The sequence below is a fragment of the Bos mutus genome, chromosome 4, assembly GCF_027580195.1.
Source record: "Bos mutus isolate GX-2022 chromosome 4, NWIPB_WYAK_1.1, whole genome shotgun sequence".
NCBI classification, from domain to species: domain Eukaryota; kingdom Metazoa; phylum Chordata; class Mammalia; order Artiodactyla; family Bovidae; genus Bos; species Bos mutus.
Window position 1 is genome coordinate 31,045,900 of NC_091620.1, and position 23,306 is coordinate 31,069,205.

General features: G+C 39.4%; 1 protein-coding gene across 2 annotated transcripts in view; it reads left to right on the forward strand.

Annotated features, from left to right (window-relative positions):
* The first annotated feature begins 1,671 nt into the window (after nt 1-1,671).
* Nucleotides 1,672-23,306, forward strand: part of LOC102284135 (WASP like actin nucleation promoting factor) — a 79,384-nt gene continuing 57,749 nt past the window's right edge. Inside the window, exon 1 of one of the 2 annotated variants that reach the window (XM_070369297.1) lies at nt 1,672-2,114. In XM_070369297.1, the coding sequence (XP_070225398.1) occupies nt 1,998-2,114 (117 nt within the window). In that variant the 5' untranslated portion in view covers nt 1,672-1,997. The remainder of the gene's footprint in view (nt 2,115-23,306) is intronic. The other variant, XM_005893450.3, reaches the window with a different exon arrangement.

Consider the following 23,306-nt stretch of genomic DNA (forward strand, 5'->3'; position numbering starts at 1 on the left):
GCTGCACAAGAACTCCAATTTAGGACTATCTGAAGCCTATACTTTTGTTACTATCCTGGTTCATAGGTTTGAAAATATTAGGGCTCTAATCTTTACTTCTCAGTAATTTATAATGCTTTCCACTGTCACTGCGGCTTTAAATTATAGGAATCTCACTTTTGATACTAGACAAACTGATTCAGCTTCTAAGTTTGTTAGTTAAGTTCAACGGCAACTCCTTGTTTATATTTCTGAATTTCCAAACCTAATTATTTTACGAAAAGTCTGCCTGCTTTCTCGAAATCACTTTTTTCCCTAACACTGTAAACCAAGGTAACTTTGACATATCCATATTTTATGTGAGGACTCATAGAACTATGATTACATTTTCCTTTTAGATTTATTTCCATTCAGTTAATTTCATTAAGGCAGCCTTCATTTTAATTTTCTAATAATATTTTTAAAGAGTATTTATAATGGCTTAACAATCTGTTTAGTACACCCAAGATTTGTATTGGGAGCTTTCAGAAATATTAAAATCAAATAGTTTTATCAACTTTCATTTGTCAAAGGACAGATGTCTTGAGTTTAACATACGCTTTTTGTTTAATAATAAGCAAACATGATGGTAAGTAACGATTATGCAATAAATGCTAATTTGTTTAAAGTGGAGATGCTTATTCTATAATTCAGAACAGTGTTTATTTATCATCTCCATATTACCAAACTTCGTTTTAAGACAGCTGTCTAGTGTTTAACCTACTGACCAAAGGGAGTTACCCTAGGTAGTTTCCAATATTGAATATAAATTTTTAAAAGATTCCTGGGATTTACTTCTAAGGATTTAGATGTATTTTTCTGAGTGACATCTCTAAATGGGTACATTCACTTTGGATAAAGAGAAAACAAGGCCTTTGGTGTTTGAGAGAAAGAAAAACATGAGGAGGGAAAAAAGAAGTATTTTTCAATTCGTAAAACATCAGGGGAAGTGTGTGGAGGACCCATAGAGAAACGAACCTGAACTGCAACGTTACAAATACATTTATCCTTTTGAGAAATAGCGGGCAGTAGAAACCTTTTCTAAGTGCCTTTGCTTTTTAGGAACGTCCATCAGCAAGGTCTCTTCCACAATCCTGGCAGAGGCCTATTCATCCATTTCCACTGTTGAAGTTGGGACAAAGTCTGAGAAACCGCAGGCACCTGCGGCTCTGAGCGACCTGGCGAGGAACACAGGGAAGGGCGTCCCTTCTCCCATTTTCCGTCTGCAACTTCCAGAACTTTCTGACAGGAGCTCGAAAATCTGGCAGTCGCGCCTCAGAAAAAAGCTATTTCGGGGACGGAGACCTGGGTCTGCACTGATGCTCCGCAAAGGTGTGCGTCTCAGAAGAAGGGATGACACCTCGGTGGCGGAGACGAGCCACCTCCTCTCTTCAAACCTCTGTAGAAGAAGACTATCCGAGGAACGAGCTCGGACGCCAAAGGCTGCGACGGACCCACGGCCCCGCGTCAGACCGCAGGGCGCTCGTAGCCCGCGCCTCAGCCGGAAGTGGGCGTGGCCTCGGGCCGGGTAGGCGAAGCCAGGCGCGGCGTGGGGAGGTGGGGTTCCTCCCGGGGCCGGCCCGCAGCCGCGCGTTTCCGGCGCGCTCCCCCGCGTCTCGCGTCCTGTGGTCTCGCCCGTACCCCGCTGCCATGTTGGATTGTGAGGCCGTTGCCGCCGCCGCCGCCACTGCCGCCGAAGGAAGGTTGGGGGAGGAGTTGGGAGTTTAGCGCAGTCGCCGGAGTGCGAGGACAACGACCATCCGGCCAGAGCCTACCCCGGCGGGAACGGGGAGCTTCCCTTTCTCACAGCGGCCCGCCGTCGGCTCCTCCTTCCGTGGCCTCCTCCCTGCGCCGGAGGAGCTGCGAGATGCTACGCCTCTGATTCCCCTCCTCCCGCCCCTGTCACCCAGAAGGGGAACGAGCGCTCGCCCACTCGCCGGAGGAGACGGCCCTGGCCTCCCTACCCCGCCGGCGAAACCATGAGCTCCGGCCAGCAGCAGCCGCCGCCGCCGCGGAGGGTCACCAACGTGGGGTCCCTGCTGCTCACCCCGCAGGAGAACGAGTCCCTCTTCACCTTCCTCGGCAAGAAATGTGTGGTCAGTGGCTGAGACCCGCATCGCCGCCCCTGACCTTAGCCTCCGGGGCTCGGGAGGGAGCGCCGGGAAGTGGGAGCGGGGAAGGAGGCGGGAGCGGCGCGGGGAGGGTCGGACTGCCGGCCAGGCCTCTCTCTGACCCGGCTCCCTGGGTGCGGGCAGTGCGGGCCGGAGGCCGCCTCTAGGACCTGCCCGGGGAGCAGGGAAGTGTCAGGTCCTCAGCCTGTCCTGGAGCCCTGCTCGCTTGGTCCCGGTTCCGTGCCTCTGCTGCTTGTTCAGACTTTGCTGTCAGGCCTCGCGGGGATCTTTTTACAGGAGCTGCTTGGTCGTAGTAACTGGGCTCCTGGACTGTCTCGCTTCTCCTCCGACCCCGATGTGGGGGTACTTTCCTTCACAATGCCAACGGTTTCAGGAGTGGGTGGGTCGGGGACCGAAACTTAGATATGAATGAATCGGGCCGTAAGGTCTTTTATTCTCCCTTGAGGATCTCAGGAAAGAATGAAGTCGAGTGCATCGGTTTAGAACCGAGGGCAGGTAGTGCTACTGCTCCCCACTGCAGAGAAACGAGGTTTATTTCTCCAGCAGTCTCGCTCAGGCCTGGTTTCTCTCTCCTCTCCACTGTTTTTGTTGTTGTTTGTTTGCATTGATGGGAGATGCTGCTCTCCCAGAACCAAGCTCAGGGGAACCGCGATCTCCAGTAGTTCTTGGCCTTTTGGGATCTGAGAATGGGTCTTAGGTCGGTGCTGTGCGGCCTGTTCCAACTCCAGATGGCCGGTTGGAGCCAGCAGCTCTGCTGTGGGAAGGGGAATGTGTTGTTGACGGAAGCATTCATTACATTGGCTGCTGGCGCTTCTGGGGGTGGGGAGGTTGTGCTCTGTGGGGTAGGCCTTGTCAGCCTGCATCTTATTGGGGTGGCTGAGTTGAGCTGTGGTTGAGACTGTTGAAACGCTTTTCGGGTCCCTTTCTCCCCACTTTACTGGTTAACACCTCAGAGTCTGTGCCACTGGCACCCCGGAACCACCGAGGGAAATGTCAACAGAGCTGTACCTTTTACAGTTTTCCTTCCTAATGTTAAATGTGTCACCCAGACTGCACCTGCTTGTTTAAGAAGTTAGGATTAGACAAGTTCTGGGAAGTTACTAGATTAATTGTTAACTTTCTAGGAGTTTACCCTTTGTATCCTGTTCCACCTGGTAGGAGATTGAATCATTACTTTTTTGCAGATGTGTTTCATACTTCAGAAGTTAGACCTGATTAGAATAAAGTGAGGGAGGTGGCTTAAAATCAGGATTTGGGAAAACAGCTGTGAAGACAGTCAAGCCCCCTCTTCACTCTCCCCACACACTTTTTAAACAAACAAAATAACTGAGCCGGTGAGCCCTCTGTCTCACAGCAATTTAGTAATGTAGCCAAAACTAGAAAAGCAGGACTCCTGATGCCTGTTGTGTTGTACTTTCCACTACATCATGTTGTTTTAGAAGTTTTTTTCTTGTTATCTATTTAAAAGTGGTGTTAAAGGAATAATCACTTTTTTTTTCCACTGGAAGCTGATACAATTAAAGTGTAAGATTCTTAAAGCAGCCCTAATTTGTGCATATTTTCAACTTAGGAAAATCTCCAGCAATTTGAAGGTGACATTATCTGCAAATGAAAAGTTTTTTAAAAAAATTTTCTGGTATACTACTTATGTTATATAATCTGTCTCAGAAAGGAAGTAGTTGTACTATGTGTTACATACCAGACACATTAGGCAGGGAGGGACATTACATTTATACACAAGCATACTGACTAATTGCTCTGCATTTCCTATAATGTTCACTGGTGTCAAAGAAATGACAGACGTGTAAGAATACAGTGATAGATAAAGAATGGATTTCTGTCATTTAGAACCACACTGTTGGAGTTACCTGCTCTTGTTGAATGAAATGGCTGCAAAGATTAATATTTGAAGTCTCCCATTATTAGACAGTAAAGAATGAGATCTTAATTTCTGAAATAGTCCCCCCCCACCCCCCCCTGCTTTGCTGACCTTGCAGTATTTTGTACATTACTGAAATATTTTGTCTCATTAAAAAAAAAAAAATCACGCAGTGAGATATACAGGTCAGACCAAATTTGTTAAGCAAGAAGTGCAATCAGAGCTCTAAGAATTTTCAAGAAAATGAAGCTGGAGTAGTTACAGTCCTAGCTCTCACGAGTTTCATTCCTTCTTTCACTCAGCAAATTAGTATTGAGTAGCTAATTGTTGAGGTCAAAATCAGAGTTGATGTGTCCCCTCAGGAGCTTACTGAATCTAGATAAAGAAACTAATGTGTAAACTGCTAAGTACATCAGTACTTCACAGTGACTGGTAAGACACTGCATGTTACAATGGAAAATATCCTGGGTTTGTAATCAGCAGTCCGGGGTTTAAATTCATAGTGTCAATTTGGATAAGTTTCTTAAGCCCCCTGTCCTAGAATTGGTTTTCTCATTTCTAGAATAGGGATACATCTCATTGGGTGGTTGTGTGTATCAGAAGGACTGTCCATAAATGTGTGGATGTTGTTATTTTTATAAAGGTTTAGGTGATCACAAGAGAGGATGAGTAAAAGCATTTTAGAATGGTTAGTACTTGAATATTTAAGTCTAGAAAGTATAGTCGTCATTGAATGCTCAAGTCCCTGTCAGTCAGTCCTTCATATCTAGAAATTCAGAGGGTCAGCTGTTCCCCCCAAGTTGTGAGAAGTATGAAACAGCTTGGGAAAGTCAGGGGACCTACAGATAATATGTTATGGAGCAAGAGGGGTTCTCAGGTTTACATGTGTGTTGGAATCATTGGGAGATTATTACAAATGTGTATGGCTAGGTCAGATTCCTAGATAATATTCAGATTCGTTGGTCTGAGGTGGAACTTTGGCATTTCTGTTTTTAGCAAGCTTAATAGAGACTAAGTTACATCACAGTTTGAGAATCATTGCTGAAATTCACAGTTTTCTAATAGGGTGATCCTGAAGCATGTTGGAAATGTTAATAGGTTTTCCCTCAATTTTTGGCCCATATTCTGTGATTTATTAAAGTTGAGCTCTTTCAGGATGCCATTTCTCTATCCCCTTAAAATAACAATGCATATTTCATAGATGTGGATGTAAGAGAGATGTAGTTGAGGAAGTATTGCACTGATTAGTGGTATACCACAAGATCAGATTGACTTTTAAAGTTTGAGGAGGAAGGTGGAGTCACTATAGAAGGATTGGAGGCAAAGGAGGTCAGATACATGTTTACAATAAGCTCCATGAAATATGATGAGGGTATGAATTAAACCAGTGCTGGTGGGATCAAGGACAAAAAGACTCCAATAGAATTTCATCCCCCTTAGAGGGCATGAGAGAAGGAAACTGGGGAAGAGGCACGTATAAAACAATTGGCAGAAAAAGTATGTAGAAACATGCATGTGTCACTATGTGTAAATATGCCTAGATGTTAGTGAAACTCTAAGTTGGTGATTGTTTTCATGGAGGATGTGAATCTTCAGTAAATCTATAGTTTTACCACAGTTTTTACAAATAGATTTTGAGAAAGCTGAGGTTTCATTTAAAGCCATATGTAAATATATAAATATATGTTAATATACTTTTACATAAAGTTAATAGTTCTAGTGCAGTTCATAGCTGTTAGTATTTTCTTAGAACAATTAAGAAGGGTTAAACACAAGATCATTAAATCTTGTTTTGTTCTTTTGCCTTTTATGTCATGTGATTAATTATTTTCTATGAAGAGTATAGCCCTCTTGCCAAGAAGAGGTAAACATGTATATATGTTCCTTATTCAAGGATAATATTAAGAATTGGGGAAAAAACAAAATCTATACTATCTCTCAGCAATCATCTCCCATTTGGATTGGGGTTAGAAATATTATTGACTGCTACCATTCCCTGCATATTCACTTGGTTTGTTTTTTAGTGATATTTAAGAAGACATTTTAATTAACTAATTTTAATGTTTATTTATTTATTTTTAGTTCCTTAGCACTTGTTTTAACTTGCTTATTATTGTCTTTTAATTTTTGTGTATTTTTTTTCTCACCCTGTGTGTAATTCTGTGAGATTAGACTTTACGTCTACAGTCTTATATAATTTTGATAATAACCAGCATATAGATCACTGCATACTTCTTGATTGCAAAATTAAAATAGTTAGCTTGTATACTCCTTAGTTCATTCAGCTTTTCTCATTGCTTGATCAGGTTGTTAAAACCTTCAGTTTCTAATGCGCATGGTATCTGGACTTTGATCTTCATTTATTAGGAGAATAAAGCGGTTTAATTCTTCTGCTTAACTAATATGGTTGGTAGCAGTAGCTGTCCAACAGTTAACTTTGTTTCTGTTCTAAATTCTTACATAGGTTTAGAGGGAGAGGTGCCTAGAGAGATCATTGTCTTGATGAAGGCCTAAATTGAGGCAGTCCCGGAGGGAAGTTAGTTTTGGGAATATGTTTCACCTTGAGTTTTATGTTAGGAGGGAAAAGGTTAAAATTCATGGGATTTGGATTTGGAAGAGACAAAGACAGGAAGACAACCTAAGCTAGTGAAGAGGAAAAAAGGTACATACAAAAGTGAATTTCATACAGGATAGGCTGTAAGCACAGGAAATTTAGAAGAATCCAGCAGATCAGGGTTTGTCTATCCTGTTTCTTATTGTTCTTAGGTCTGTAGTATAGGCAGACTTCTTCACAAGTATAAGCCTTAGTGTCTATATTTGTAAAATGAACTTAGCCAACAATTTCAGAGAATAGTACAGTGATGTGTGTAAAGCAGTTAGAATGCCTGCCACTTACAAAGTGTTTTGGGAGTTTAGAGAAGCATGTGAAAGAATGTTGTCATTAATACTGTTGACTACTTGGTTTAGATTTCTTGTTACTGGCAGGGAGGTTTTAAAGTAAAATCTTTAACTGTATATTACATTTGTTTTGATTTAGGTAAGTTAATTCTAACATTTTGGCTGAAAGTCAATACATTATAGAGTATGTAAATAAGAGTTAAGCAGCAGCTGGAACAAATCTATTTGAGGAATTTCTGGGTAACCTTAGCCCTTCTGGTTGCTGACCGGAAAGGGAAGAGGGGATACTTGTATAAGAGGAGTTCCTGGGTTTTTGTCCATGCTCTGCCACTGATTAATTATGAATGTGAACAAAAATCTCCACCTTCCTAACTTTCCTGACCACTTTCCTGATCTGAAACTGAGTGGTTGGACAGAACACACCACAGTCTTTCCACCTTTAATGTTCTACCACTCTAAATATTCTAGTTGCCAGGGACTCTAGCAGAGAAAGATCAGCTCTTCTGTTAACCTTGGCATATTTCTGTTTTGCACAGTGGAGACAAAGATAATATATATCTAAGTGCAAGATAGATTATCTAAGTGCAAGGTAGATCATCTAAAACCATTTCATTGCAGATTCCCATTTCTAACTCACTTTTTCTTTAGCATCACAATTTAATAGGCATCTTACCTCAGAAAGACCAGGGTTAACAGAATTAAACAGCATTAGTAATGGAATAATCAGCTCTTAACTTTGAATTATTATTATTATTATTTATTTTTATTACAAGGCATTTTTATATTACTATAAGTATGCCTTTTAATTAAGATGGAGTTACCAAGTCCAATATTTCGTTAACCAATTCCATCTAGAACCTTATTTCTTACGTGACACTGTATTAGTGATATGATAGTTTGATATTACCCTTTATTGCTTATTATCTAAGGTTAAAAATAATTTGCTTTTTCTTTCAGTTTTTAGTTTTTAAGTGTTAAACTCAATAGTTATAGTGAACCGACTTGGTTATTTTAGGGAGACTAAGAATTGAGGTTTATAAGAGCAGGTAAGAGTTCAGTTTCGTTGTAAATATTCTGAGAGTCATAGCTTTGATCTAACAGTTTAGAACTCAGCATTATTAATATCACTGTAAAGATTCTGGAAACAAAACAAGTTCATACAGTCTTGTCCAGACTAATATATATTGCTAACATAAATAAAATTCTTACTGCCATGTGACTGAATGATCTGCTATTTTTTAAGTGTTAAATGTTGTTTACTAATTAGAAAATGTTTGGAATATTTGACTGTATTCATAAACGTAGTGTAACAAAAATGTATTGTTTTTATTTATTGTATCTACATCAGTATTCTTGGAAGTAAAGAGGATTACATCATTATAGTGTTAATATAAGAGAGTAAAATTATTAGAAAACACCAGTTTCACTTTACGATGTGTTATAAAGGAATTTATGAATTTTTTTTTTTAAGAGACCAAATAACTGGTGTAATGTGGAGGAGGTGGATCTAAGAAAGTTCTCTTTAGAAAATAGAATCCAATGAAAGGTTTGGAGTAACTTCATATTTCAGTTGGTATGACTGTCTGTTATAATAGTTTAATTGTTTTCAGTGTCCTTGGCTCCTCAGTTTGTCTGCCATGGTGATTTTGCTTTTTAACTTATTTTTTACTTGACCTGAAGATTGCTATAGAAGTCTATCTCTGTAAAAGGAGTACTCATTAAAGACCAGGTAAATTGAAACAAAGAGAAATACAGAAGACATCTGGGAAAGTAAAATGCCTTAAAAAAATTGTCATCAAACAAATACACAGTAACTTTAGGACAATGAAGTGTTTTAAAGTTAAAACTTTTGTGTTAAACTTGGAGAAGCTAAAAGTATCTAGTATTTTTAAGTGTTAAAATAGAAGTGAAGTTGTTTGTCATTTGTTTGGTTCCAAAATAAATTTAAGTGAAATTCTCTCTCCAAACTGAAATACCTAAGAAATTTCATAGTAGTAAAGGAGCTGATTGATTTGTATGCAGTTCATGAAGCTAATCAAATGATTTCCTCTATTTTTATTAATAAAATATCATCATGATCAAGAATCAAGGACTTGCCTCAGTATCTTGGAATACATGAAAAGGGCAAGGAAGATGTAGTCTTTACCTCTTAGTTCTTTACTAAGTAGGCAGGGAAGACAAAAATTATGCACATCAAGATAGTTTTGCAAGCCAGTGTAAAGTTTTGAATATTAGAAGAAGTAGGTATATCACTGTGAGTTTTAATACATCTTTATGGGGCTTGAGCATGATGTCTTGAATGGCCTGTAGAATTTATGTCAGAACAAGAAGCCATTCAGTTCAAGTGTAGGGAAATGTGTGAGCATCTGTGGAGTAGAAAATTTGCAGGAAGTATTTGAAAATACTGAATAGACTGGCTTGGCTAGAATTAAGAATGGTATTTGCTTGAGGAGATACTGAATGATAAGTTTGAAGGATAAATTGCAGCCAGATTTTAGAGAAGACCTTGAATGTCAGACCTAGGGATTGAGCTTTAGTCCCTAAGTAGGGAGAAGTCATGCTCCCTAGGTGGCACAGTCCTAACGAATCTGCCTGCCATTGTAGGAGACAGAAGAGATGCGGGGTTGATCCTTGGGTCAGGAAGGTCCCCTGGAGTAGGAAATGGCAACCTGCTCCAGTATTCTTACCTGGGAAGTTCCATGGACAGAGGAGTCTGGAGGACTACAGTCCATGGGGCCACAAAGAGTCGGACACGACTGAGCGACCAAACACATAACTGGACATATAAAGGGAGAAGTCACAAAGATTTTGACTCAACGTCAAGATAGGAAGTATCTAGAAATGGGGAAAACTGGAAATTCTTATTCATAAGAATAATTGAGTAACACTTTGTGGTTGTGGTTTAGTCGCTAAGTCTTGTCTGACTCTTGCGATCCCGTGGACCGTAGCCTGCCAGGCTCCTGTATCCATGGATCTCACAGGAAAGAATAGTGGAGTGAGTTGCCATTTCCTTCTCCAGGGGATCTTCCCAACCCAGGCATCAAACCCATGTCTCTTACATTGCAGGTGTATTCTTTACGGCTTAGCCACCAGGGAAATTCTTGAGCTTTAACGTTTACTAAATATTTTCTTATTCATTATCTTAGCAGACCAGACCTGGCCTGGCTAAGGAACCTGAATTGTAGTGACGTCTAGAACAGAAAAAGAATGAGTAAATACTTGGCCTTAGTTCTCATGGCAGATACCACCTATCACTCACAGTGATTTTTCCTACTTTGTCACGATGGGGTTTCTGATTCACTCAGTGTATTCCTACATGCAGCCACTGTCAGTCAGTCCAGGATCACTGTCTATAAAATCTAGTTCCATTCCAAACAAACAACAACAAAAAAATCTAGTTCCATTCCAAAGCTATATTCTTGAAGTATAGTGAAGAAAATAATGGCAATATTTGGTTGACTCTGAATTCAAGATGACAGCAGAACCTCCTTGTGGAAATGGCTCCATAGTAGAAATTAGAAAAGATTAGAGCTGTTGGAATCCTTTGTGTAATGCTTATTATCGAGGCCTTAGGAGTGGAAGTAGATCTGTGAAGGTATCAATGCCTGTGAAGATAAAGAGGTAGGCAGTCTAGCCCATATTTGACTTGACCAGCATTTGACAAGGATAAATTTCAGTAAGGAGTTTAAAGGGAAGAAAGATGCTTTCTTTATAAATTACCAGAAAATGGTATTCTGCAGGTTAACTTTTTCACTTATATTTTGTATCTTTCAGATATTGCCATGTTCATTTATATTGGTTGCATCCTTTTTATTACTGCATCCTATATTTTATGTATTCCTTATAACTTACTAACCTCTGTAACAGTGTTCTAGGGCTAGTGTAACAGGATACCACAAACTGTGTGGCTTAAAAAACAAATTTAATCTCTTACATATTTAGAGGCTAGAAGTCCAAAATCAAGGTGTTGGCAGGATTGGTTCCTTTTGGCAGCCCTGAGAGAGGATCTGTCCCATACATCTCCTAGCTTCTGGCATCTGCTGACCATTCTTTATATTCTTTGGCTTATACTTTCATGACTCCAGTCTCTACCTGTGTAATCATGACAGGATTCTCTTTTTGTTCTCTACTTGTCTGTTTCTCTGTCTTTTTGTGTAAGGAAACCAGTTATTGGACTAGTGTCAGCCCTGAAGACCTCATCTTAATTCAATTACATCTGCAAAGAATCTCTTGATATATGGTCATGTTCACAGATAAACAGGGGTTAGGGATAGTACCCGAGAAGGCAATGGCACCTCACTCCAGTACTCTTGCCTGGAAAATCTCATGGACGGAGGAGCCTGGTGGGCTGCAGTCCATGGGGTCACTGAGGGTCGGACACGACTGAGCGACTTCACTTTCACTTTTCACTTTCATGCATTGGAGAAGGAAATGGCAACCCACTCCAGTGTTCTTGCCTGGAGAATCCCAGGGACGGGGGAGCCTGGTGGGCTGCCGTCTGTGGGGTCGCACAGAGTTGGACACGACTGAAGCGACTTAGCAGCAGTAGCAGCAGCAGGGATAGTACATCAGTGTATTTTTTTAGGGAGACACACAGTTCAACTCAAAACCATGGGTATTTTTACTTTCTATGTTTTTGCCTTTGAAACAGTGTTGTAATGAACATTCAAATATTATTTCTGTGTATCCTTTCTAGGTATCTCTATAGAGTAAACTCTAAGAAATGAAGTCAGAGAGCATGAGCATTAAAAAATAGTAATGGATACTGCTTAATTGTCTTCCAAAACAGTTATTGTGAAACTGTCTAGTTGCATGAACATTAGAGTTTAAAATCTTTTTTGCATTTGACCATTTCACTGGTGAAAAAAAATCTCATTGTAGTTTCTGAAGAAGTTATCTTTTTGAGTCTGTTGGTCATTTATATTTCTTCTGTAATTACCTGTCATTGTCTATAGACCGTTTTTCTATTGAATTATTTGCTTTTTTTTAGTGACCTGAAAACTATTTAGGAATAGTAATTTTATACTAAAATATTTTTCAGCAGTCATCATTTTATTTTTTGACAGAAATATTTTTGGTCATTGCATAGGTTTTTAATATTGTGTAGTTAAATGCGATAGTCTTTCAAGTGTATCAAGTTTTTATTTAATACTGTCTTAGTTCAGAATTGCGAGAGTGTTTACTCACATTGTCCTAGTACATCTGTTGTTTTATTTTATACCTATTATCTTTGATCTTTCTGGAAGTGACTTTGGAAAACAAGAGTCATAGTATTACATTTTTATAATACAAATGGCCATGACACTACTTATTGAGCAGTTCATTTTTCCATACCTATTTGAAATGCTACCCCAGTAATTTACCACATTATCAGATGTACTTAGCTCCATTTCTACATTCTTTTTTTTTTTTTAATTTTTTTGTCAGTGTATAGAATTTTTAGTTAGTATAGCTTTATAACGATGATACAGTTTGATTAGTTTTAAGTCCCTCATTGGGCTTCACTGGTGACTCAGACGGTAAAGAATCCGCCTGTATTGTGGGAAACCAGGGTTCGATCCCTGGATTGGAAGATCCCCTGGAGAAGGGCATGGCAACCCACTCCAGTATTCTTGCCTGAAGAATCTCTATGGACAGAGGAGCCTGGCGGGCTACAGTCCATGGATCACTCAAAGAGTTAGACAAGACTGAGCGACTAAGCACAGCATACAAGTCCCTCATTACTCTCCTTGTCAATATTTTCTAGCTGTTTTTATGTGCCTATGTTGTTGTTCAGTCACTAAGTCATTTCTGATTCTTTGCAGCCCCATGAACTGCAACACAACAAGCTTCCCTGTCCTTTACTATCTCCCTGAGTTTGCTCAGATTCATATCCCTTGAGTCAGTGATGCTATCTTAACAATCTCATTCTCTGCCATCCTCTACTCTTCCTGCACTCTATCTTCCCAGGCATCAGGGTCTTTTCCAGTGAGTCAGGTCTTTGCATCAGGTGGCCAATGTATTGGAGCTTCAGCTTTAGCATCAGTCCTTCCAATGAATATTCAGGACTGATTTCCTTTAGGATTGACTGGTTTGATCTCCTTGCAGTCCAAAGAACTCTCAAGAGTCTTCTCCAGCACCACAGTTTGAAAGCATCTATGCTTTGGCATTCAGCCTTCTTTATTGTCCAACTCTCACATCTGTATGTGACTACTGGAAAAACCATAGCTTTGACTAGATGGACCTTTGTTGGTAAAGTAATGTCTCTGCTTTTTATTATGGTGTTTAGGTTTGTGATAGCTTTCCTTCTGAGAAGCAAGCGTCTTAATTTCATAGTTACAGTTACCGTCTACAGTTTTTTTGGAGCCCAAGAAAATAAAATCTGTCACTGCTTCCACTTTTCTATTTGCCATGAAGTGATGGGACTGGATGCCATGATCTTAGATGTTTGAATGTTGAGTTTCCGGCCAGCCTTTTCACTTTCTTTTACCCTCATCAAGAAGCTCTTTAGTTCCTCTTTACTTTCTGCCATTAGAGTAGAATCATCTGCTGTCTGAGGTTGATATTTCTCCTGGCAATCTGGATTCCAGCTTGTTATTCATCCAGCATTTCCTATGATGTACTCTGCATAGAAGTTAAATAAGCAGGGTGACATATACAGCCTTGACATATACAGTTCAGTTGCTCAGTTGTGTCCGACTCTTTGCGACTCCATGAACCACAGCATGCTAGGCCTCCCTCTCCATCACCAGCTTCTGGAGTTTACCCAAACTTACGTCCATTGAGTCGGTGATGCTATCTAACCATCTCATACTCTGTCGTCCCCTTCTCCTCCTGCCTTCAATTTTTCCAAACATCAGGGTCTTTTCAAATGAGTCAGCTCTTCGCATCAGTTCAGTTCAGTCGCTCAGTCCTGTCCAACTGTTTGCAATCCCATGAACCGCAGTACACCAGGCCTCCCTGTCCATCACCAACTCGAGGAGTCCACCCAAACCCATGTCCATTGAGTCGGTGATGCCATCCAACCATCTCATCCTCTGCCATCCCCTTCTCCTCCTGCCCTCAATCTTTCCCAGCATCAGAGTCTTTTCAGATGAGTCAGCTCTTCGCATCAGGTGGCCAAAGTATTGGAGTTTCAGCTTCAACATCAGTCCTACCAATGAACACCCAGAACTGATCTCCTTTGGAATGGACTGGTTGGATCTCCTTGCCGTCCAAGGGACTCTCAAGAGTCTTCTCCAACACCACAGTTCAAAAGCATCAGTTCTTCGGCACTCAGCTTTCTTTATAGTCCAACTGTCACATCCATACATGACTATTGGAAAAACCATAGCCTTGACCAGACGACCTTTATTGACAAAGTAATGTCTCTGCTTTTTCATATGCTGTATAGGTTGGTCATTTGAAAAGACCCTGATGCTGGGAAAGATTGAGGGCAGGAGGAGAAGGGGACGACAGAGGATGAGATGATTGGATGGCATCACTGACTCAATGGACATGGGTTTGGGTGAACTCTGGGAGTTGGTGATCGACAGGGAGGCCTGGCGTGCTGCAGTTCATGGGGTTGCAAAGAGTCGGACATGACTGAGCAACTGAACTGAACTAGGTTGGTCATAACTTTCTTCCAGGAGTAAGCATCTTTTAATTTCATGGCTGCAATCACCATCTGCAGTGATTTTGGGGCCCCAAAAAATAAAGTCAGCCACTGTTTCCCCATCTATTTGCCATGAAGTGATGGGGCCGGATGCCATGATCTTTGTTTTCTGAATGTTGAACTTTAAGCCAACTTTTTCAGTCTCCTCTTTCACTGTCATCAAGAGGCTCTTTAATTCTTCACTTTCTGCAATAAGGGTGGTGTCATCTGCATATCTGAGGTTATTGATATTTCTCCAGGCAATCTTGATTCCAGCTTGTGCTTCCTCCAGCCCAGCATTTCTCATGATGTACTCTGCATATAAGTTAAATAAGCAGGGTGACAATAAACAGCCTTGACGTACTCCTTTTCCTATTTGGAACCAGTCTGTTGTTCCATGTCCAGTTCTAACTGTTGCTTCCTGACCTACATACAGGTTTCTCAAGAGGCAGGTCAGGTGGTCTGGTATTCCCATCTCTTTCAGAATTTTCCACAGTTTATTATGATCCACACAGTCAAAGGCTTTGGCATAGTCAATAAAGCAGAAATAGATGTTTTTCTGGAACTCTCTTGCTTTTTCTATCATCCAGTGGATGTTGGCAATTTGATCTCTGTTTCCTCTGCCTCTTCTAAAACCAGCTTGAACGTCTGGAAGTTCACAGTTCACGTATTGCTGAAGCCTGGCTTGGAGAATTTTGAGCGTTACTTTACTAGTGTGTGCGATAAGTGCAACTGTGCAGTAGTTTGAACATTCTTTGGCATCGCTTTTCTTTGGGATTGGAATGAAAACTGACCTTTTCCAGTCCTGTGGCCACTGCTGAGTTTTCCAAATGTGCTGACATATTGAGTGCAGCATTTTGACAGCATCATCTTTCAGGATTTGAAATAGCTCAACTGGAATTCCATCACCTCTACTAGCTTTGTTCTTAGTGATGCTTCCCTAAGGCCCGCTTGATTTCACATTCCAGGATGCCTGGCTCTAGGTGAGTGATCACACCATCGTGATTATCTGGATCATGAAGATCTTTTTTGTATAGTTCTTCTGTGTATTCTTGCCACCTCTTCTTTTTTTAATTTTATTTTATTTTTAAACTTTACATAATTGTATTAGTTTTGCCAAATATCAAAATGAATCCACCACATGTATACATGTGTTCCCCATCCTGAACCCTCCTCCCTCCTCCCTCTCCATACCATCTCTCTGGGTCGTCCCAGTGCTCTAGCCCCAAGCATCCAGTATCGTGCATCGAACCTGGACTGGCATCTCGTTTCGTACATGATATTTTACATGTTTCAATGCCATTCTCCCAAATCTTCCCACCCTCACCCTCTCCCACAGAGTCCATAAGACTGTTCTATACATCAGTGTCTCTTTTGCTGTCTCGTACACAGGGTTATTGTTAGCATCTTTCTAAATTCCATATATATGCGTTAGTATACTGTATTGGTATTTTTCCTTCTGGCTTACTTCACTCTGTATAATAGGCTCCAGTTTCATCCACCTCATTCGAACTGATTCAAATGTATTCTTTTTAATGGCTGAGTAATACTCCATTGTGTATATGTACCACCGCTTTCTTATCCATTCATCTGCTGATGGACATCTAGGTTGCTTCCACGTCCTGGCTATTATAAACAGTGCTGCGATGAACATTGGGGTACACGTGTCTCTTTCCCTTCTGGTTTCCTCAGTGTGTATGCCCAGCAGTGGGATTGCTGGATCATAAGGCAGTTCTATTTCCAGTTTTTTAAGGAATCTCCACACTGTTCTCCATAGTGGCTGTACTAGTTTGCATTCCCACCAACAGTGTAAGAGGGTTCGCTTTTCTCCACACCCTCTCTAGCATTTATTATTTGCAGACTTTTGGATCGCAGCCATTCTGACTGGTGTGAAATGGTACCTCAGTGGTTTTGATTTGCATTTCTCTGATAGTAAGTGATGTTGAGCATCTTTTCATGTGTTTGTCACCTCTTCTTAATATATTCTCCTTCTGTTAGATCCATACCATTTCTATCCTTTATTGAGTCCATATTTGCATGAAATGTTCACTTAGTATCTATAATTTTCTTGAAGATAACTCTAGTCTTTCCCATTCTGTTGTTTTCCTCTATTTCTTTGCATTGCTCGCTAAGGAAGGCTTTCTTATCTCTCCTTGATATTCTTTGGAACTCTGCATTCAAATGGGTATATCTTTCCTTTTCTCCTTTGCTTTTTGCTTCTCTTCTTTTCGTAGTTATTTGTAAGGCCTCCTCAGACAGCCATTTTGCTTTTTTGCATTTCTTTTGACATATACGGCCTTTCCTAATTTTGAACTAGTCAGTTGTTCCATATCTGATTCAAACTATTGCTTCTTGACCTGCGTACAGGTTTCTTAGGAGGCAGGCAGTCTGGTATTCCCATCTGTTTAAGAATTTTTCAGTTTTGTGATCCACACAGTTAAAGGCTTTAGCGTAGTCAATGAAGCAGAAGTAGATGTTTTTCTGGAATTCCCTTGACTTTTCTGTGAAGCAGTGAATGTTGGCAATTTGATCTCTGTCTGGTTCCTCTGCGTTTTCTAAACCCAGCTTGTCCATCTGGAAGTTCTTGGTTCATATACTCCTGAAGCCTAGCTTGAAGGTTTTTCCCATACCCTTACTAGCATTCAAAGTGATAATGTGCGTGTACTTGGTACTTTTTTCACGACTTTACCTCCCACCCCATCTCCCATCAAAAAATATTTGCTTTAAAATAGCTTTGGATTTATCAATTAATATAGGAAAAATTGACTTAGGATTTCCATGGAAGGCAAGTCTTTTTAAAAAAATGTCCTTATTTCCTTCCATAGTTATATAATTTTCATATTGTGTGTGTGGGCACGCTCAGTTGTGTCCGACTTTTTTTGACCGCATGGACTGTAAGCCCACGAGGCTTCTCTGCCCATGGGGATTTTCCAGGCAAAAATACTGGAGTGGGTCACTATTTCCCCTCCAGGGGATCTGCCTGACCCAGGTCAAACCTGTGTTCCCTGCGGGCCCCTAAGTTGGCAGGCAGACTCTTTACCACTGAGCCACCTGGGAAGCCCCCACATCAAGTGTACTAGCCATCAAAATTTTTTTTTAATTTTAGGTACAAAAATGATCCCAATTATACTCATTGTTAAAAAACACACACGCACACAGTTACTATATGGAATTAAAAGGTAAAATAGCCTTTTATACCTCTCATCTCCTAATATAATTAGTCTCCATAGAAAGCTCTTAAGGATTTGACATGTCTCTTTCCTTTCCGTTTTATTTGTAGGTATGTGTATGAATGCATATGTTTGCACTTTACCTGCAAAGAGTCTGTTATTATAATGAGGTACATATAAATTTACTTCATGGCCCCCTTTTTTTTTTAACCATCTTTATTATAGAAACTTGTAAACATATGTAAATTATAAAATAGGATAATGGGTATCAACTCATGGCTAGTCTTGTTTGCTTTATATCTCCAGTCACTTTTCTCTTTCCTGTGTTATTTGAAAATAAATAGACATTATATGATTTTCTTTTTCTTAATTAAGTCTGGCTAGAGGTATGTTAATTTTATTGATTTTTCTTAAAACAGGTTTTAGTTTAACTGATTTCTACTGTTTTTCTTGTTTTTTATTGATTTCTGTTCTGATTTTTTTTTTTTTTTTTTTTTGCTTTCATTGAATTTAAATTGCTTTTCCTTTGTAAGGTGATAACTACTCAGGTTATTGATTTGAGACCTTTTTCTAACGTGGATATTTAGTACTGTACATTATCTTGTAAACACTGCTTTACTGGCATCTCATATATTGGATCGGAGAAGGCAGTGGCACCCCACTCCAGTACTCTTGCCTGGAAAATTCCATGGATGGAGGAGCCTAGTGGGCTGCAGTCCATGGGGTCGCTGAGGGTTGGACACGACTGAGCGACTTCACTTTCATTTTTCACTTTCATGCATTGGAGAAGGAAATGGCAACCCACTCCAGTGTTCTTGCCTGGAGAATCCCAGGGACGGGGGAGCCTGGTGGGCTGCCATCTCTGGGGTCGCACAGAGTCGGACATGACTGAAGTGACTTAGCAGTAGCATGTATTGGATATGTTGTATTTTCATTTAATTTAAATTACTTTCTAATTTTTCTTTTCATTTCTTTGACCCACACATTTTCTGTTGCTGTTTTCTAGAAGCATGCAATTTAGTGTTCAAGTTTTAGGGATTTTCCAGATTCTTCTGCTACTCATTTCTAACTTAATTCCATTATGTTAGAAAATATATGGATCCTTTTTATGAATAAGAATATGGTTTAAATTGATGTTCCACGTGCACTTGAAAATAACATGTATTTCACTGTTGTTAGGTGCTGTGCATGCATGCTAAGTTGCTTTAGTTGTGTCTTACTCTGCAACCCTATGGACTGTAGCCCACAAGGCTCCTCTCTCCATGGAATTCTCTAAGCAAGAATACTGGAGTGGGTTGCCATGCCCTCCCCCAGGGGATCTTCCCTGCCCAGGGATTGAACCTGTGTGTCTTAGCTTCTCCAGCATTGGCAGGCGGGTTCTTTACCACTAGCGCCATGGTGGAGTGTTCAGCAGATGTTAATTATATCAAGTTGATCAGTAGCATAGTTTACGTCTTTATCCTTACTGACTTTCTGTCTACTTGCTCTATCAATTTTGAGAGAAAGCTGTTAAGTTCTTCCATTATTGTTATGAATTTCTCCTTGCAGTTATATCAGTTTCTCTTCATTTGTTTTGAACCTGTTTATCATGAGCATAAACATTACAACAGTTATGTCCTGTTGAAGAATTGACCATCATCATGAAATGACCTCCATTTCTTCTGAAATCAACTGTTATTGGAGCTTTCTTTTAGTTGGTGTTATAATCTTTTTTGGCATTATTTTTAATATTCTCGTGTCTGTGTACTTAAAATAGGCTTCATATATGCGGCACATAGTTAGGTTTTCCTTTTGAAGGCCAATCTGGTAATATTTACTTTGGATGTTTAGACCATTTACATTTAAATCATTATTGATATGATTGGATTTAAACTCTACCATCTTACTGCTTGCTTTCTGTTTGTCTCACATCCTCTTTGTTCATTTTCTCTTTTTTTCTGCCTTTTTTTAGATTGAGTTAGTAGTTTTCTTTTAATCTCGCTTTTTGGTTTATTGTAACTTTAGTTTTTGTAGTTGCTTTAGGGCTTACAGTGTTTAGGGCTTACGGTGTATGTCTTTAACTTACTGTGGTCTGTGTTCAAAGGATGTTTTATCACTTTTGAAAGAACTTTATATAATTGCACAGTTCCATTTCTTCCCTTCAGGATGTTGTGCTATATTGTTGCCATACATTTTACCTTTCAATTCCATGATACATTGTTATTTTGCTCTAATGATTTAAATATTTTTGAAGGTGATTTGAAAGTAAGGGGGGGTGGGAGTCTTGTATTTATCCACTTATTATCATTTCTGTTGTCTTTAATTCCTTTGTGTAGATTCAGATTTCTTTCTGCTGTCAGTTTTCTTAAGTCCAAATATTTTTTCCCTCTTGCTCTCCGTCCCTCCCTCCCTGTCTCCCCTACTTTTTTTCCCCCCCTTGAACATCTCTTATTGTACAGCTGATAAATTCTTACAGCTTTGTGTTTCTGGAAAAAATCTGTATTTTTAAATTTAATTTTATTTACTACTATTTTTCTTCATCTATCTTTATTTATTTATTTAACTTTTGGTTGTGCTCTTTGTTTCTGTGCCCAGGCTTTCTGTAGTTGCAGAGAGCGGGGGCTACTCTGTAGTTGTGGTGGTCGGGATTCTCATTGCAGTGGCTTCTCTCGTTGCAGAGCACAGGCTCTAGGTTAATCGGCTTCAGTAGTCGCAGCTCACTGGCTCTAGAGTGTGTGGGCTTCAATAGTTCTGGTGCGTGGGTTTAGTTGCTCCATGCATGTGGAATCTTCCTAGACCAGGGATCAAACGCTTGCATTGGCAGCTGGGTTCCTATCCTTCATACCACCAGGGAAGTGAAAAACATTTAGTCTATATTTTGCCCTGAACTTGAAAGATGTTTTCTCTGGATACATAATTCTACATTGATAGGTTTTTTTAATTTCTATAAAATGTTGCTCCATTATCTTCTGATTTGCAGTTACTGCGACAGGAGTTCTACTGTTGTCATTTTCTTTAATCTTCTGTACACAGTATATCTTTTTTTTCTCTGATTACTTTTAAGATTTTTCTCTTTATTACTGGTTTTAAGGACTCTGATTATAATGTGCTTTTGCTATAGTTTTCTTATAATGTTGGGATTTCTTAAACTTCTTGGATATGTGAATTTATAATAAATCGATACCAAGCTTAGAAAATTTTCAGGCTTTTCCCTCCAATATCCACTCCCCTCTCCAAAGAGAAGCTAAACTTCAAAAAAACTAGACACATGTAAAGTGCTTGAAGTTGCTGTAGAATTCAGTATTGTAGAGCTCATTTTTGTTTCTTTCCATCTCATTCTCACTGTCACTTTGAGTTAGTAGCTAGTGCTATGTGAAATCAGTAGTCTCTTGTCTACAGTGTCTGATCTGCCATTAATACCATTTAGATGTTGACTTCTTCTCAGATATTGTAGTTTTCATTTCCAGAGTTTTAATTTGGATTTTTAAAAGTATATTCTATGTTTCTAAGTATTTAACATGTTCTATCTTTGCTCTGGCTAATGTATGGAATACAGTTATGGCAACTTTTAATGTCCTTGTCTATAATTTCTAACATCTGTATCAGGTTTTCATGATTTATCCTTATCTTCACTGTGAATCACATTTTTCTGCTTTTTCACATGCTTGGTAGTGTTTTTTTTTTTTTTTTTTTATAAACCAGATATTGTGACATTTGTCTTTGAATTTTAATGGTAAGGTGTTAATTTTTAATTTTCCATCAAAATACTCTGCATTTGTTAGTTGCTGTAATTTAAGAGCATTCCCCCTTTTGCAATAATGACTAATTAAATATATCTGAAGATACAAATTTTTTTAAATTCTCATCATTGAAAACAATTTTGAATTAATATTCATGTAGTTCCTCTCTTCTTTGTTCCTGTTTCCTCAACTATGATTATTCTTGGTTGTAGTCCAAATTTATGTTTGAAAGACTGCTTTCTAATAGATAATTAGCTTGTTTTTTTTTTAATTAGTAGACTTAATTTTTTTTCCAGCAGTTTTAGATTTACAGAAAAATTGTTTGGAAAGTCTGAAGGATTTACATATACCCTGTCTCCCTTTCCCCACCCCACTTTGTCCTGTAATGAATGGCTTGCATTAGTATGATACATTTGTTAAAATTGATGAGCCAGTATTGATGCATTATTACTAGTTCACATCTGTAGTTCAAGGAGATTTAAATCTGTACAGATCTATAGATTTTGGTTTTCACAAATGCTTGTCATATCCCCACCATTGTGATACCACACAGAGTGGTATGCCCTAAAAATACCGAAAGCTCCACTGTGTATCCCTCCTTTTGAAACTCTAGGAATCATTGGGTTTTTTTTTTTTTTAAACTTTGTAGTTTTGCCTTTTCCAGAATGTCATGTAATTGGAACCATGCAATAGGTAGTATCTACAGATTGGTTTCTTTCATTTAGCATTTAAGATTCCTCCATGCCTTTTTATAATTCAATAGCTTGTTGCTTTTTAATGATTAAAAATATTTCATTTTAGTGTGTATGTATCACAGATTATTCATTTCACCTGTTAAAGGAAATCTCAATTGCTTCAGTTTTTGGTAGTTGTGAGTAAAGGTGCTGTAAACATTCGTGCTGGTTCGTGCATGGATGTACATTTACAATTGACTTGGGTAAATATCTAGAAACACGATGGCTGCGTCATGTGGGAAACCTGTGCTTAGCTTTGTTAGAAACTGCCAAACTGTCTTCCAAAACTGTTGCATTTTGTATTCCTACTGGGGATAAATGACAGTTTCTGTTGTTACACGTTCTCCCTAGTATTTGGTGTGAGCAGTGTTTTGGATTTTAGTTAATACTAATAGGTTTATCGGAGAAGGCAATGGCAACCCACTCCAGTACTCTTGCCTGGAAAATCCCATGGATGGAGGAGCCTGGTAGGCTGCAGTCCATGGGGTCGTGAAGAGTTATTCATGACTGAGCGACTTCACTTTCACTTTTCACTTTCATGCATTGGAGAAGGAAATGGCAACCCACTCCAGTGTTCTTGCCTGGAGAATCCCAGGGACGGGGGAGCCTTGTGGGCAGCCGTCTGTGGGGTTGCACAGAGTCCGACCGACTTAAGTGACTTAGCAGCAATAGAGTTATAGTCATGTTTCATTGTTCTAATTAGCCATTTCTAATGCTGTATGATACTGAGTATCTTGTTGTATGTTTATTTGCTGTGTATCTTTGCTGAGGTGTCTGTTTAGTCTTTTTGCCCAAGTTTTAGTTGGATAGTTTGTTTCTGATTTTTGAGTTTTAAGAGTTCTCTGTCTTTTTTGGTATGTCTCCTTTATCATATGTTTATATGCATATTTTCACTCAATCTGTGGCTTTTCATTCCTTTATCAGTTTCTTTTGCAGAGCAGAAGTTTTTTTTAATGAAGTCCAGTATATCATTGTTCTCTTTTGTAGGTAGTTCTTTTGCTCTTGTTTCTAAAAAGTTATCATGAAACCCAGGGTCATGTACATTTTTTCCTATGTTATCTTTTAGAAGGTTTTACAGCTTCACATTTGGCAATTAAATCTATGATCAATTTAGAGTTAAATTTTGTGAAGTGTGTAAGAGCAG